At 43.9% G+C, this 12,152-nt stretch overlaps 1 protein-coding gene across 5 annotated transcripts in view; it reads left to right on the forward strand.

The window, feature by feature from the left end:
- LOC311136695 (alpha-adducin-like) overlaps window positions 1-12,152 on the forward strand; it is a 44,090-nt gene that overhangs the window by 28,828 nt on the left and 3,110 nt on the right. For 2 of the 5 annotated variants that reach the window (XM_084170927.1, XM_084170928.1), the window contains exons 11-15: window positions 461-556; window positions 1,050-1,142; window positions 5,601-5,757; window positions 6,307-6,699; window positions 7,950-8,042. In XM_084170927.1, the coding sequence (XP_084027053.1) occupies window positions 461-556; window positions 1,050-1,142; window positions 5,601-5,757; window positions 6,307-6,699; window positions 7,950-8,042 (832 nt within the window). Of the gene's footprint in view, window positions 1-460; window positions 557-1,049; window positions 1,143-1,492; window positions 1,511-5,225; window positions 5,310-5,600; window positions 5,758-6,306; window positions 6,700-7,949; window positions 8,043-12,152 lie in introns of all 5 variants that reach the window. The other 3 variants (XM_084170929.1, XM_084170930.1, XM_084170931.1) reach the window with 2 other exon arrangements.

Consider the following 12,152-nt stretch of genomic DNA (forward strand, 5'->3'; position numbering starts at 1 on the left):
TCTTTGTTTTATTTTTTTTTGGTCATTTGTATCTGTTATTGAAATCTAACAGCAAGAGTATCAATGATGATGATAATGGTGCATCTTTGAGTAATGTAGGAGGGCCTAGTCATTTCCTTCAAGTCAATAAGAAAGGGTCAGATGCTTAGGCTTTAGGTCATGGGATAACTTGATACTGAAAAGCACTGACTAGAACTGTAACACCGAGCCATCCTGACAAAGGTGCATCATCATTGGTTCACTGCTTCCAGGTGTAATATATTTAGAACTCCTTTACAGAATCATTTGTACCTTCTCCTCCTCTGTTATTTCTGTTTTGAAAAGCATGACCAATTATTATTGTTCTTTTAAAGCCTGCATAGTCTATATATTTCTAGATTTTGTTCATTATTTTTTTTCTTCCCATGTTATTTTGGCTGCATCATTTTGTTTATTTTAATTGTTGCTATGGTGATTACAGTGGACGAATGAGGAAGGAATGCGACAGGCTGCAGTGGCCAATCAGTTTGTCCCGCTCAACACAAACCCCAAGGAGGTGCTGGAGATGAGGAACAAGGTATGATGTTGATACAGGCTTCGGTATTCGGGGCGGCAGGTAGCTTAGTGGGTAAGAGCGTTGTGCCAGTAACCGAAAGGTCGCTGGTTCTAATCCCCGAGCCGACTAGGTGAAAAATCTGTCGATGTGCCCTTAAGCAAGGCACTTAACCCTAATTGCTCCTGTAAGTCGCTCTGGATAAGAGCGTCTGCTAAATGACTAAAATGTAAATGTAAATGTATGCTATCATTTCAACATGGGTTTGGTCCCGACTATCTGCCCTACTCCCGAAGTGTGCATTTATCTTGCACACTGCCCGTTATGGATTTAAAAGCATTGGATTTGTGTTAGGATTGCTGGAAGGGAGTTTCCACCATTGATAAATCCATGAGAGGGAGTGTGCAAGTGCACACTTTGGGAGAAGGGTATAGAATCGGGACGTCTTTCTGTGTTTGTGTTCTTCAATGCATGCCCGTGGCTCTGTATCCAACCCCTCTACTGCCACGTCCTCTAGATCAGAGAGCAGAACCTGAAGGACATCACGACGGCAGGGCCAGAGTCCCAGGTGCTGTGTGCTGGAAGCATGGTGGATCGCTCCTTTGTCCAGGTGAGTCCCTCCAGCGCCCCGCCCCTCCTGTGCCACGCCCTGCCCCACAGCCCCTGCAAAATAGCAATATGTGTGCTGCCTACCCTGAGTCAGACCTGCATTCAAATACTATTTGAAATCATTTTAAATTCTTAAACTGGGCTGAATTGAGCTTGCCTGGTGCAATGTAACAAATAGAATAGTTGCGAAACTGCAAACCCTGCCCTCCAAGCAGACTAAAGCAAATGCTAGGAGTATTTCAATGATTTCAAATAGTATTTGAACCCAGGTCTGACCTGATTCCCCCCCCACCCCCCACCCCACCCCGCTGATATTTAAGTTAACTTAACCTACCTTATTCTTTGACACAGAGAAGTTCAGTGTGTCAGGTAAGTAACATGGCGGTCAGAGGTAAACCTCATGCTGCGTCACAGGCCGGGTTGTGTTCATCTCCTTTGGTTGATTTGGATTTGCCGCCTCCTTTTGTTGACTAACCCCAACATGCTGTTAGCTTTCAGGTCTGTCGGATTGCTTTCATATGACTTCAGAGTTGAGTTTGCATGTTGTTGGTTTGCCTTCTGAGTTCCTGTCCATTCTCTGACCTCGGTTGGATCCCACTCATTTGCTGCTAGTCAGATTGTGTTACCTTACAAGTTAATTTCTCTCGATCTGAATGAGTTTTTGAGGAGATTGCTGAGGCCATTGTTGGAGTGTTTGTTTATGTTCTAATCTTAGGACCTTTATTGTTACCTGAATTGAAAAATAACTGCTGGTTGGCTCTGAACTTTTCTTCACTGTTAGCTGTAACTGTTTGTAGCATAATTTGAGAGTTACGATTTAAATATAATGTCTTATGCATTGCACTCGGTTTGTGTTTCAATGCTTTCACACACTTCTATGTGAAGTGTGGCGTTGTGATGCATGGTCCTGGCATATATATTATCATTATCATGCTTGAGACTGCCCCATTTACCCCACTGAAACAAACTCTGCATGCATGTGTGTACTATGTGGACGTGTGTGTGTGTGTGTGTGTACGGCAGGGTTTCTGTTAGGAAAATGTGGCGCTGGACAACGTGACCGGGAAGATTTTAATTTACCAGCCATTTGAGAAATGTACCGGCCCCATGCATTGGGTGTGTAACCCATTGGGGCGTCCATCCACAGTGCACAGAATGACAGAAATCACATTTAGAATATGGTAATTCATCTTAACAAAACATGCAACTCCTGTAATGAAGCAGCCAATAAAACATAATTTTCAAACATTTGCCAAAATCAAGAGCGACTTACAGTTAGTGAGTGCATACATTTTTTATTTTATTTTTTTCATACTGGCTCCCCGTGGGAAACGAACCCACAACCCTGGCGTTGCAAGCGCCATGCTCTACCAACTGAGCTACACGGGACCACGCGCCTGATGCCAGCGGTATATAACTGTTAGAAATGTTGAAAGAGGGTGAATCTAAAAGTACCACAACTAGGATGGGTTGCTAATATGACTAGGATTGTGCCTTTGGCTTCTGGACAACGAAAGAAAGTTTATATGAAAACCAATAGAACAGGAGAGGAATGGCCTATGAGGAAGTATTTCATGGGCAACATGAACAAAAGGCCTAGCTGATTATTGAGTTGCAGCTGTCAGTGAAAAGCATCTAAAATATGTGTGAAGATAATGCGTCTTGGGTATAATTTAAAATGTTGAGAAGGGGAGTGGTGTGTGGCGAAGATAGCCTATAGGCGCAGCTCTCTCCAAAATCCATCCACTCAGCTCTCCAGAATCCATCCACTCAGCTCTCCAGAATCCATGCACTCAGCTCTCCAGAATCCATGCACTCAGCTCTCCAGAATCCATCCACTCAGCTCTCCAGAATCCATCCACTCAGCTCTCCAGAATCCATCCACTCAGCTCTCCAGAATCAATCCACTCAGCTCTCCAAAATCCATTCACTCAGCTCTCCAGAATCAATCCACTCAGCTCTCCAAAATCCATCCACTCAGCTCTCCAGAATCCATCCACTCAGCTCTCCAGAATCCATGCACTCAGCTCTCCAAAATCCATCCACTCAGCTCTCCAGAATCCATGCACTCAGCTCTCCAAAATCCATCCACTCAGCTCTCCAGAATACATGCACTCAGCTCTCCAGAATCCATCCACTCAGCTCTCCAGAATCCATGCACTCAGCTCTCCAGAATCCATCCACTCAGCTCTCCAGAATCCATCCACTCAGCTCTCCAGAATCCATCCACTCAGCTCTCCAGAATCCATGCACTCAGCTCTCCAGAATCCATCCACTCAGCTCTCCAGAATCCATCCACTCAGCTCTCTAGAATCAATCCACTCAGCTCTCCAGAATCCATCCACTCAGCTCTCTAGAATCAATCCACTCAGCTCTCCAGAATCCATCCACTCAGCTCTCCAGAATGAATCCACTGAGCAGAATCCATCCACTCAGCTGTCTTCTGCCAATTCTTGTGCATTCATTGTTTCATGTGAATTGTTTGCCCTTTGATTGTTTATTTTGATCAATTCCCCCTTACAAATGTCGCCAGAAGTAAAATGTACTGTTAATCCCTGTCATTTTGTTAAATACATTTCTGTTAATGCATTGTATTACTAATTAGGCCTACAGTCATTTACCATTCTCAGAGTTGAAACGTTGTTTATTGGTTTATTTCATAACCATCATTTACGAGTTCTCCATTTTTGTTTTGTTTTATTGTCTTTTGTTTGGAGTGCTCCATGTGAGCAATGACCATGGGTCTGGTTTCTCTGTCCTGTTAATGCCTGAGCACGCATAGAAGTAGCCTACCTGGCCTGCTGCGCACAAATGTAGGAAAGTGCCCATTTGGGGATGTCTGATTTCTGATTCTTAGTCACCACTAATAAGCTGAGCTTCTTAGTCATTAGTTCTTCACCTCACACAGTAAGACAACGAAGGCTGGTTTTTTTGTATTTTTTTAAAGTTTTTTTTTCTTTACATCCATTATGAATGATAGCCTAATAGTGCCTCACAGTCAACCTATAAAGAAAAATCCTTCCAACAATCTCCCCCTCGGTGATCACCAAGCCTCGGTGTGAAAGAGCAAAATAATCATAATATAATGATCTCATATATCCAGTGGAATCATTATAAAATACCTTTCCCTTGCGCAAAAACAGCTTTCTGTCCTGAACTCACTGGTGCAGGAAACTCTGAGGGCCTGAAATAGGCTAGTTGATACAATGTTGCAAGTTTGCTAGAGACGGCTTCAGGACTGATCTAGTTGATTGATTTGATACAATGTTGCACTTCACTAGCGATGGTTCAAGTCAAGACAGATAGAAAGGGAGGCTGACAGGCGGAGTAGAGAGATTAATGTGATTCAAAGAAGCAGAATTTTCATCAGTATATTTTCTACAGTTTTTATTTGTCGGCTTTGTGTATTTTTACTTGGTTGATAATGGAAGTTAGAGGCCAACGGCTGCATTGGCCATCTGAGTTCCATGCACTCATTTAGGCTATTTAGCTATCAATGGTCACAGTGTATCAATGTGTCCATATGGCAGAGGCTGGTGCTCTCACATTAATTGAATTTTAACTTTGATATTTTTATCATTTTAATTAAGATTTGTATGATTAACCACGCGACAGTGATTTCGAGAAATGAGAACATTTATCAAAATGTTCCACAAAAATGCACATATAACTGGCACACAGATTGGTAGAAATGGAACTCACACGCCACCTATGAAGTCTTTATAACAGTATGTTTTCAAAATATATACTGCAAATATATACTGCATCCAGCTCACATTGTAAAGTGGTGGGTGACGTGCTGATAGCCTGCCTACCATAGATTTTTCTTTCGGTCAATTTGGCCGGCAACAATTGTATTTATTGGCTATTTTGGGGGGGGGGGGGGCAAAAGTCAGCAATAACCGGCTAACGGAAACCCTGGTGTACGGACATATGTGTGGGTGTGTGTGTGTGTGTGTGTGTACACCATTAATGTGTGAGTGTGTTTTGTGTGCGCGTGTGTGCGTTTGACCGTGTGAGTACTATGAACGAGTGTGTGTTCTCGGGCTGGGTTATACCCCCCTCACTCAGTTTACTATTGCAGGACGCCCCTCTGTCTGACTGTACGGACACTATTGCCGACCTCGATCTGTCAGAGGCCAATAGCCCTGCTAAGTCTTTTAGAAAGGTACTTCCTGACCATCATGACCTCTCACATGACCTCTAACCTCTCTCTGCTGCTACTCTGTGTGATTTCTGGGGCATGTGCCTCGCTGGTTTAAACACTTCAAACAACATGAATAGACCCTATTGTCCAGACTCGGACTGCTTTGAAATGCTCCATACTAGTATCAACTTATTTAGAAAATGTCAGTTTTAGCATTTGATTTGAAATTGTGACAAGATTTATTTTGTGACGCACAACAGGCCTGTTTTTAGCAAGAATTTGTCTTGTGTCCCTCCCTGTCTGTACCACTAGGGGGAGCTGGTGACAGCGTCTAAGGCCATCATAGAGAAGGAGTACCAGCCACGTGTCATCATCAACCAGAAAGGCCCCAACCCCTTCAATAAGCAGTATGACCAGGAGCTGGAAGATTACCGCAAGGAGGTGGAACTCAAACAGAAAGGACCCGATGGTACGACCTGCCACCGTTCTGCTCTTGGACCTACACAGAAAAACCTACACAGTTTTGTTTTTCACCATTAAACCCTATTTCTGTAGTAGTAGTAGTAGTAGTAGCAATAGTAGTAGCAATAGTAGCAATAGTAGTAGTAGTAGTAGTAGTAGTAGTAGTAGTAGTAGTAGTAGTAGTAGTAGTAGTAGTAGTAGTAGTAGTAGTAGTAGTAGTAGTAGTAGTAGTAGTAGTAGCAATAGTAGTAGTAGCAATAGTAGTAGTAGCAATAGTAGTAGTAGCAATAGTAGTAGTAGCAATAGTAGTAGTAGCAATAGTAGTACTAGTAATGGTGGTAGTAGCAATAGTAGTACTAGTAATGGTGGTAGTAGCAGTAGTAGTACTAGTAATGGTGGTAGTAGTAATAATAATAATAAGACAAAACAGCAGGAAGATACAGAATGACAAATATGTGGGGTCTGAGGTAGTTCTCCACAAAGCTCCCAGAGTCCACAACCAGTCACCAAGCAGAGCGACATGGAGACAAAATGTTGTGTTGCATCATTCATCCAGTACAGGGTGAAGAGTCCTTCCAGCTCCCTTCAGCTGGGCCTGGGGAGGGCCTGTCCCCCTCTACCTCACCACAGAAGCCCCCACTGCCGCTAAAGCCCCTCTGTATCCCAGAGCAGGGAGCTGGAGTCGGACTGGTCATTCCTGGGGTCTCTGAGCCTACCCCCACAGCCTCCTCCAAGGCTGCCCCTCCCTCCTCCTCCACTCTCCCCAGCCGAGACACCCTGACTGGGTCGGGGGGCAGTCAGGGGAGCCCTGGGATGTCTGCGGGATCGGGGCCCGGGGGCTACGGGGAAGAGTCCCCCTCAGAGTCTCCTCACAAGGAGTTTCACTGTGCTGTGCTGAAGGCTCTCAGCACCACCAACACAGAGCTGCCTGCCCTCACTGAGGCTCCAGGTACTGACTGACTGACTGCAGACTGACTCTGGCCTGTCCTCACGGAGGCTCCAGGTACTGACTGACTGACTGCAGACTGACTCTGGCCTGTCCTCGCGGAGGCTCCAGGTACTGACTGACTGACTGCAGACTGACTCTGGCCTGTCCTCACGGAGGCTCCAGGTACTGACTGACTGACTGCAGACTGACTCTGGCCTGTCCTCACGGAGGCTCCAGGTACTGACTGACTGACTGCAGACTGACTCTGGCCTGCCCTCCTGCTCTCAGTCCTGCACTCTGACCTTTAACTGGAGTCCCTGTCCCACCTCTCTCTCTCTGGGGTTAATCCTGCTCCCGTCCTGCACTCTGACCTTTGACTGGAGTCCCTGTCCCTCCTCTCTCTCTCTGGGGTTAATCCTGCTCCCGTCCTGCACTCTGACCTTTGACTGGAGTCCCTGTCCCTCCTCTCTCTCTCTGGGGTTAATCCTGCTCCCGTCCTGCCCACTACTAGGCCCCCAATCCCCAATTCCTCAACCCCTGTCTGTCCTTTGCCTATGCCCCTTCCTCCTGGTTAAAGTTCCTCCAGGTTTTCCAGACATCCCGTTTGGAGGATTCCCAGAATCAAAAGGGAATCAGCAGGGAGGGAATCCTCCAACTGGGAATCATTCAACCAGTATTTCTGGAAAACCTGGGAATTTTGGGAAAGTTTCCGGAATTTTGCAACCCTCCCCCTACCGTCAGATTTGTCTGATCTCTGTTTAACCAATGGAATCCTAATGCTGATTGTGGCTCTCCAAGGAAGCCTTCCCATATGAACATGAATGACCCCTCTCGTCATCGATCAGTCATCATCCCCCTCCTCCTAACACGGACCTGTTGTCCTTTTGGGTTGGTTTGTAAATGTTTACTACTAATAATCTGGTGTCTCCAATGGAAGCGGTTCCTTCTCTGGGGTGAAGGTGGAATTACATGGGTCTTATTGCCACTGTGGGCTCTGCAGTGTGTGACTGTGTGCAATATCCTCTAATAATAATCAATAACTGTGTTTTACTCTCCTGTTTTCTGACTGTGCTATTCTTATTTATTGTATGTGGTGGTTTAAGGGTAGTATGTATTACATTTGATTTCTCTGGGTTGATGATGTGTGTTTTTTTTGTAACTGACAAATATTGAAAATCAATGAATTCATTGCTCTAATCTGACCTGTTGACAACCTATTTTCATTTGTGAAATGGACTTTAAATAAAGTTTGATTTAATTTCCTCCCCCAGACTCCTCAGACGCGTTACCAGAGCCTGAGGAAGAGTTAAAGGGTCAAAGTCCGACCCGCACACCACCCAGCACCCCTGTCAGAGCAGAGGAAGGTTAGTTGGCCTAGTCCGCCTGGCAACAAGCAACACAACACTCCAGCATGGCTTCCTCTGTGCTACTATTGGGTGACAACGTTCAGGGTCAAGGGTCAACAACAAGGAATGCTGGGACTGGGCTTCCTTTCTATGTTTTTCTTTGATGTCTTTAACATAATAACTGTAGGTGCTGTTGAATGTGACATTTAATGTGTAATAACAGGCCAAGAGGTTTGAGGCGAATTGAGGTCAATGGGGCTTAATTGGGTTATATGGGAAACAAACCAACTGTAAGATCAGGTAATGGAAAGTTCAGTGTAATTTAGATGGAGGATTATTACATTTTCGTCCAAGGAATATCCTCTTAGATTATGATTCCTCAAGATCAGTAGATTTCTACAAATGGGGACTATACCAAAGATAGCCATAATTTTTAGACAGCTGGGTGATTTTCTTTCTTACATGAGATTTAAGATTTAAGTAGATTATGATAATTTAAGAAAGTACTTTGTTTCATATTATATTTATCCCTCTTGGTCTTTATTACGGTTGGATTACACCTTTTAAAGGCGGCAGGAGAATGTCCAATGTAGTGACACTACTGGTTCTAAAACCATACGGCAGGAGAATGTCCAATGTAGTGACACTACTGGTTCTAAAACCATACGGCAGGAGAATGTCTAATATAGTGACACTACTGGTTCTAAAACCATACGGCAGGAGAATGTCTAATATAGTGACACTTCTGGTTCTAAAACCATAAAGTACAGTATTTCTCAGAGACACTTGCCATGGCTTATACAAGAATGAATGCATCAAGATCTATGGAGCCCTGTGAGGGACATAGTTATCTCCTGACATTCAGAAGTCAGGCTGTGCTTCTCCCAGTATAAACCATGACAAACTGTGTTCTGTCTTCTAGGCCAATCACTGGTGTAATCTAATCAAAGATGGTCTTGCAAGACTGTAACACTTGTTTTACGTTAAGTTAAATCTTCCCCGTTCACTTCTCCATTCTCCATCTTTTGGAGTCTTGTAAGAATGGCTTGTCGCCATTCTTTTTTTAAATTTAATTTCTCCTGGTGTTTCTCCTATTTTCATTTGGATTTTAATTTTATAATTTTAACACTGTGGCTGTGATTGACTTGCATCTATAGACGTTTGTTTCTACCTGTGCTTCTTCTTCTTCTTTGTGGCTGCGTTACTATCAGGAGATGGGAATGCTAAAGAGTACCTGTTGCCATAGTAAGTACGTACTGTTCCAACCACCTCCACGGCTTGTGTTCAAACCATTAACCCCTCCGTTCCTTGCATGGTTTCACTCTTCACTCTTCCTCCTCTCTCTCGTTCTCCTTCTCTGTGGCCCAAACCCATCCGCTAGGGTTGAGTATCTATTCCTCCTCACTATGGTCTTAGACTTCCTGTTCTTTCTTTCATTATTTCCTTTTGTTGTCAGGTGCCGATTCAGAGGTCCTCCCTGTCTAAAAAGATTTCTCAAATTATGGAATTGATGTACAAAATACAAAATGGCGGCCTCTGTTCTCAGGCTTGTCTTCATGGTGCAAAATCAAACCCGAAAACAGTATGTAGAGATAATGGATTTGTCACCGATTATGATTCATATGGTGACTCATGGGATGGATGTGTTTCTCTCCTGTCTGAACTGAACACCACTCAGGAAGGTTAGACACCAATCCTCTATGGACGTATTTCTATACAGTTTATGGTCCTTGTCAGCGACAGTGGAGAGATCTGAGAGAGACCCAGCAACAAATCTCGTTTTAGGGTTCTATTCCTTCCCGGAGTTGACCTATTGTGAACTTAACCTTTGAGTATTACATGCAAACATCTTATAATACATCTATATTAAATCCTATGTTCCTGCATTAGAATTGCCATGAATACATGAAACAGGTAATGTATGTAGGTTTTTAAAATGTATTGAATGTTATATTTCTTTTCCAGATGAGCCCAATCTCAGGTATACAGCGTTCATGTATTTGGCTGTAGTAGAATAAGTGCTTTTGTCGCTTTGCTAAGTGTGAAACTTGCTGTTGGCTTAGTGGTAAGGTGATAAACAGCTGTTTTTCTAAATGCTTTGTGTTATGCTTGATCTTCGTCTATATTCTGAGGAGCTTCAACACTTCTGTGGATAATTAGCCTAATGATGACATCAATATTTGCAAGTAATACAAGTTGGAAATAGAGTACATTGTCTGTGGCTTGTTGTATGCACGGTCAGAAAAGGAGACCCAACGGCTGACACTGCACAATGGTTCTACACCAGCATGAAGTTCATGCACTGTACCGATGAATATTAGCAAGAAGCACACTAGTCTACAGCACAAGATCCCTCTGCACTGAGTATGCATGTGTATCTGAATAAATCAATGATTTGAATACTTAGAGCACATGAATGTGGACTTAATGGACCCTTTTCACATTACTGAGCCGAGCTGTACTGTGCTGGCCCGGATACATGTCCACGATAGTTGCCGGAACCGTGCTGCAGTTATAGGACAGTTTTATTATTTTGGAGCGTTAAATCATTGTGTTGGGCTTGGCTTTGTGGAATGACCTAGTGTTGTACTTGTCTGAGTCGTCAATGTAAAGCTAGTCGGTGGAGATGGCTAGTGTTGTTCTATATATATATATATATATATATATATATATATATATATATATATATATATATATATATATATATATATATATATATACAGTGGGGGGAAAAAGTATTTAGTCAGCCACCAATTGTGCAAGTTCTCCCACTTAAAAAGATGAGAGAGGCCTGTCATTTTCATCATAGGTACACGTCAACTATGACAGACAAAATCGGGAAAAAAAATCCAGAAAATCACATTGTAGGATTTTTTATGAATTTATTTGCAAATTATGGTGGAAAATAAGTATTTGGTCAATAACAAAAGTTTCTCAATACTTTGTTATATACCCTTTGTTGGCAATGACACAGGTCAAACGTTTTCTGTAAGTCTTCACAAGGTTTTCACACACTGTTGCTGGTATTTTGGCCCATTCCTCCATGCAGATCTCCTCTAGAGCAGTGATGTTTTGGGGCTGTCGCTGGGCAACACGGACTTTCAACTCCCTCCAAAGATTTTCTATGGGGTTGAGATCTGGAGACTGGCTAGGCCACTCCAGGACCTTGAGATGCTTCTTACGGAGCCACTCCTTAGTTGCCCTGGCTGTGTGTTTCGGGTCGTTGTCATGCTGGACCCAGCCACGACCCATCTTCAATGCTCTTACTGAGGGAAGGAGGTTGTTGGCCAAGATCTCGCGATACATGGCCCCATCCATCCTCCCCTCAATACGGTGCAGTCGTCCTGTCCCCTTTGCAGAAAAGCATCCCCAAAGAATGATGTTTCCACCTCCATGCTTCACGGTTGGGATGGTGTTCTTGGGGTTGTACTCATCCTTCTTCTTCCTCCAAACACGGCGAGTGGAGTTTAGACCAGAAAGCTCTATTTTTGTCTCATCAGACCACATGACCTTCTCCCATTCCTCCTCTGGATCATCCAGATGGTCAATGGCAAACTTCAGACTGGCCTGGACATGCGCTGGCTTGAGCAGGGGGACCTTGCGTGCGCTGCAGGATTTTAATCCATGACGGCGTAGTGTGTTACTAATGGTTTTCTTTGAGACTGTGGTCCCAGCTCTCTTCAGGTCATTGACCAGGTCCTGCCGTGTAGTTCTGGGCTGATCCCTCACCTTCCTCATGATCATTGATGCCCCACGAGGTGAGATCTTGCATGGAGCCCCAGACCGAGGGTGATTGACCGTCATCTTGAACTTCTTCCATTTTCTAATAATTGCGCCAACAGTTGTTGCCTTCTCACCAAGCTGCTTGCCTATTGTCCTGTAGCCCATCCCAGCCTTGTGCGGGTCTACAATTTTATCCCTGATGTCCTTACACAGCTCTCTGGTCTTGGCCATTGTGGAGAGGTTGGAGTCTGTTTGATTGAGTGTGTGGACAGGTGTCTTTTATACAGGTAACGAGTTCAAACAGGTGCAGTTAATACAGGTAATGAGTGGAGAACAGGAGGGCTTCTTAAAGAAAAACTAACAGGTCTATGAGAGCCGGAATTCTTACTGGTTGGTAGGTGATCA

The sequence above is a fragment of the Coregonus lavaretus genome (genome assembly GCF_964263955.1).
Source record: "Coregonus lavaretus genome assembly, chromosome: 10".
NCBI classification, from domain to species: domain Eukaryota; kingdom Metazoa; phylum Chordata; class Actinopteri; order Salmoniformes; family Salmonidae; genus Coregonus; species Coregonus lavaretus.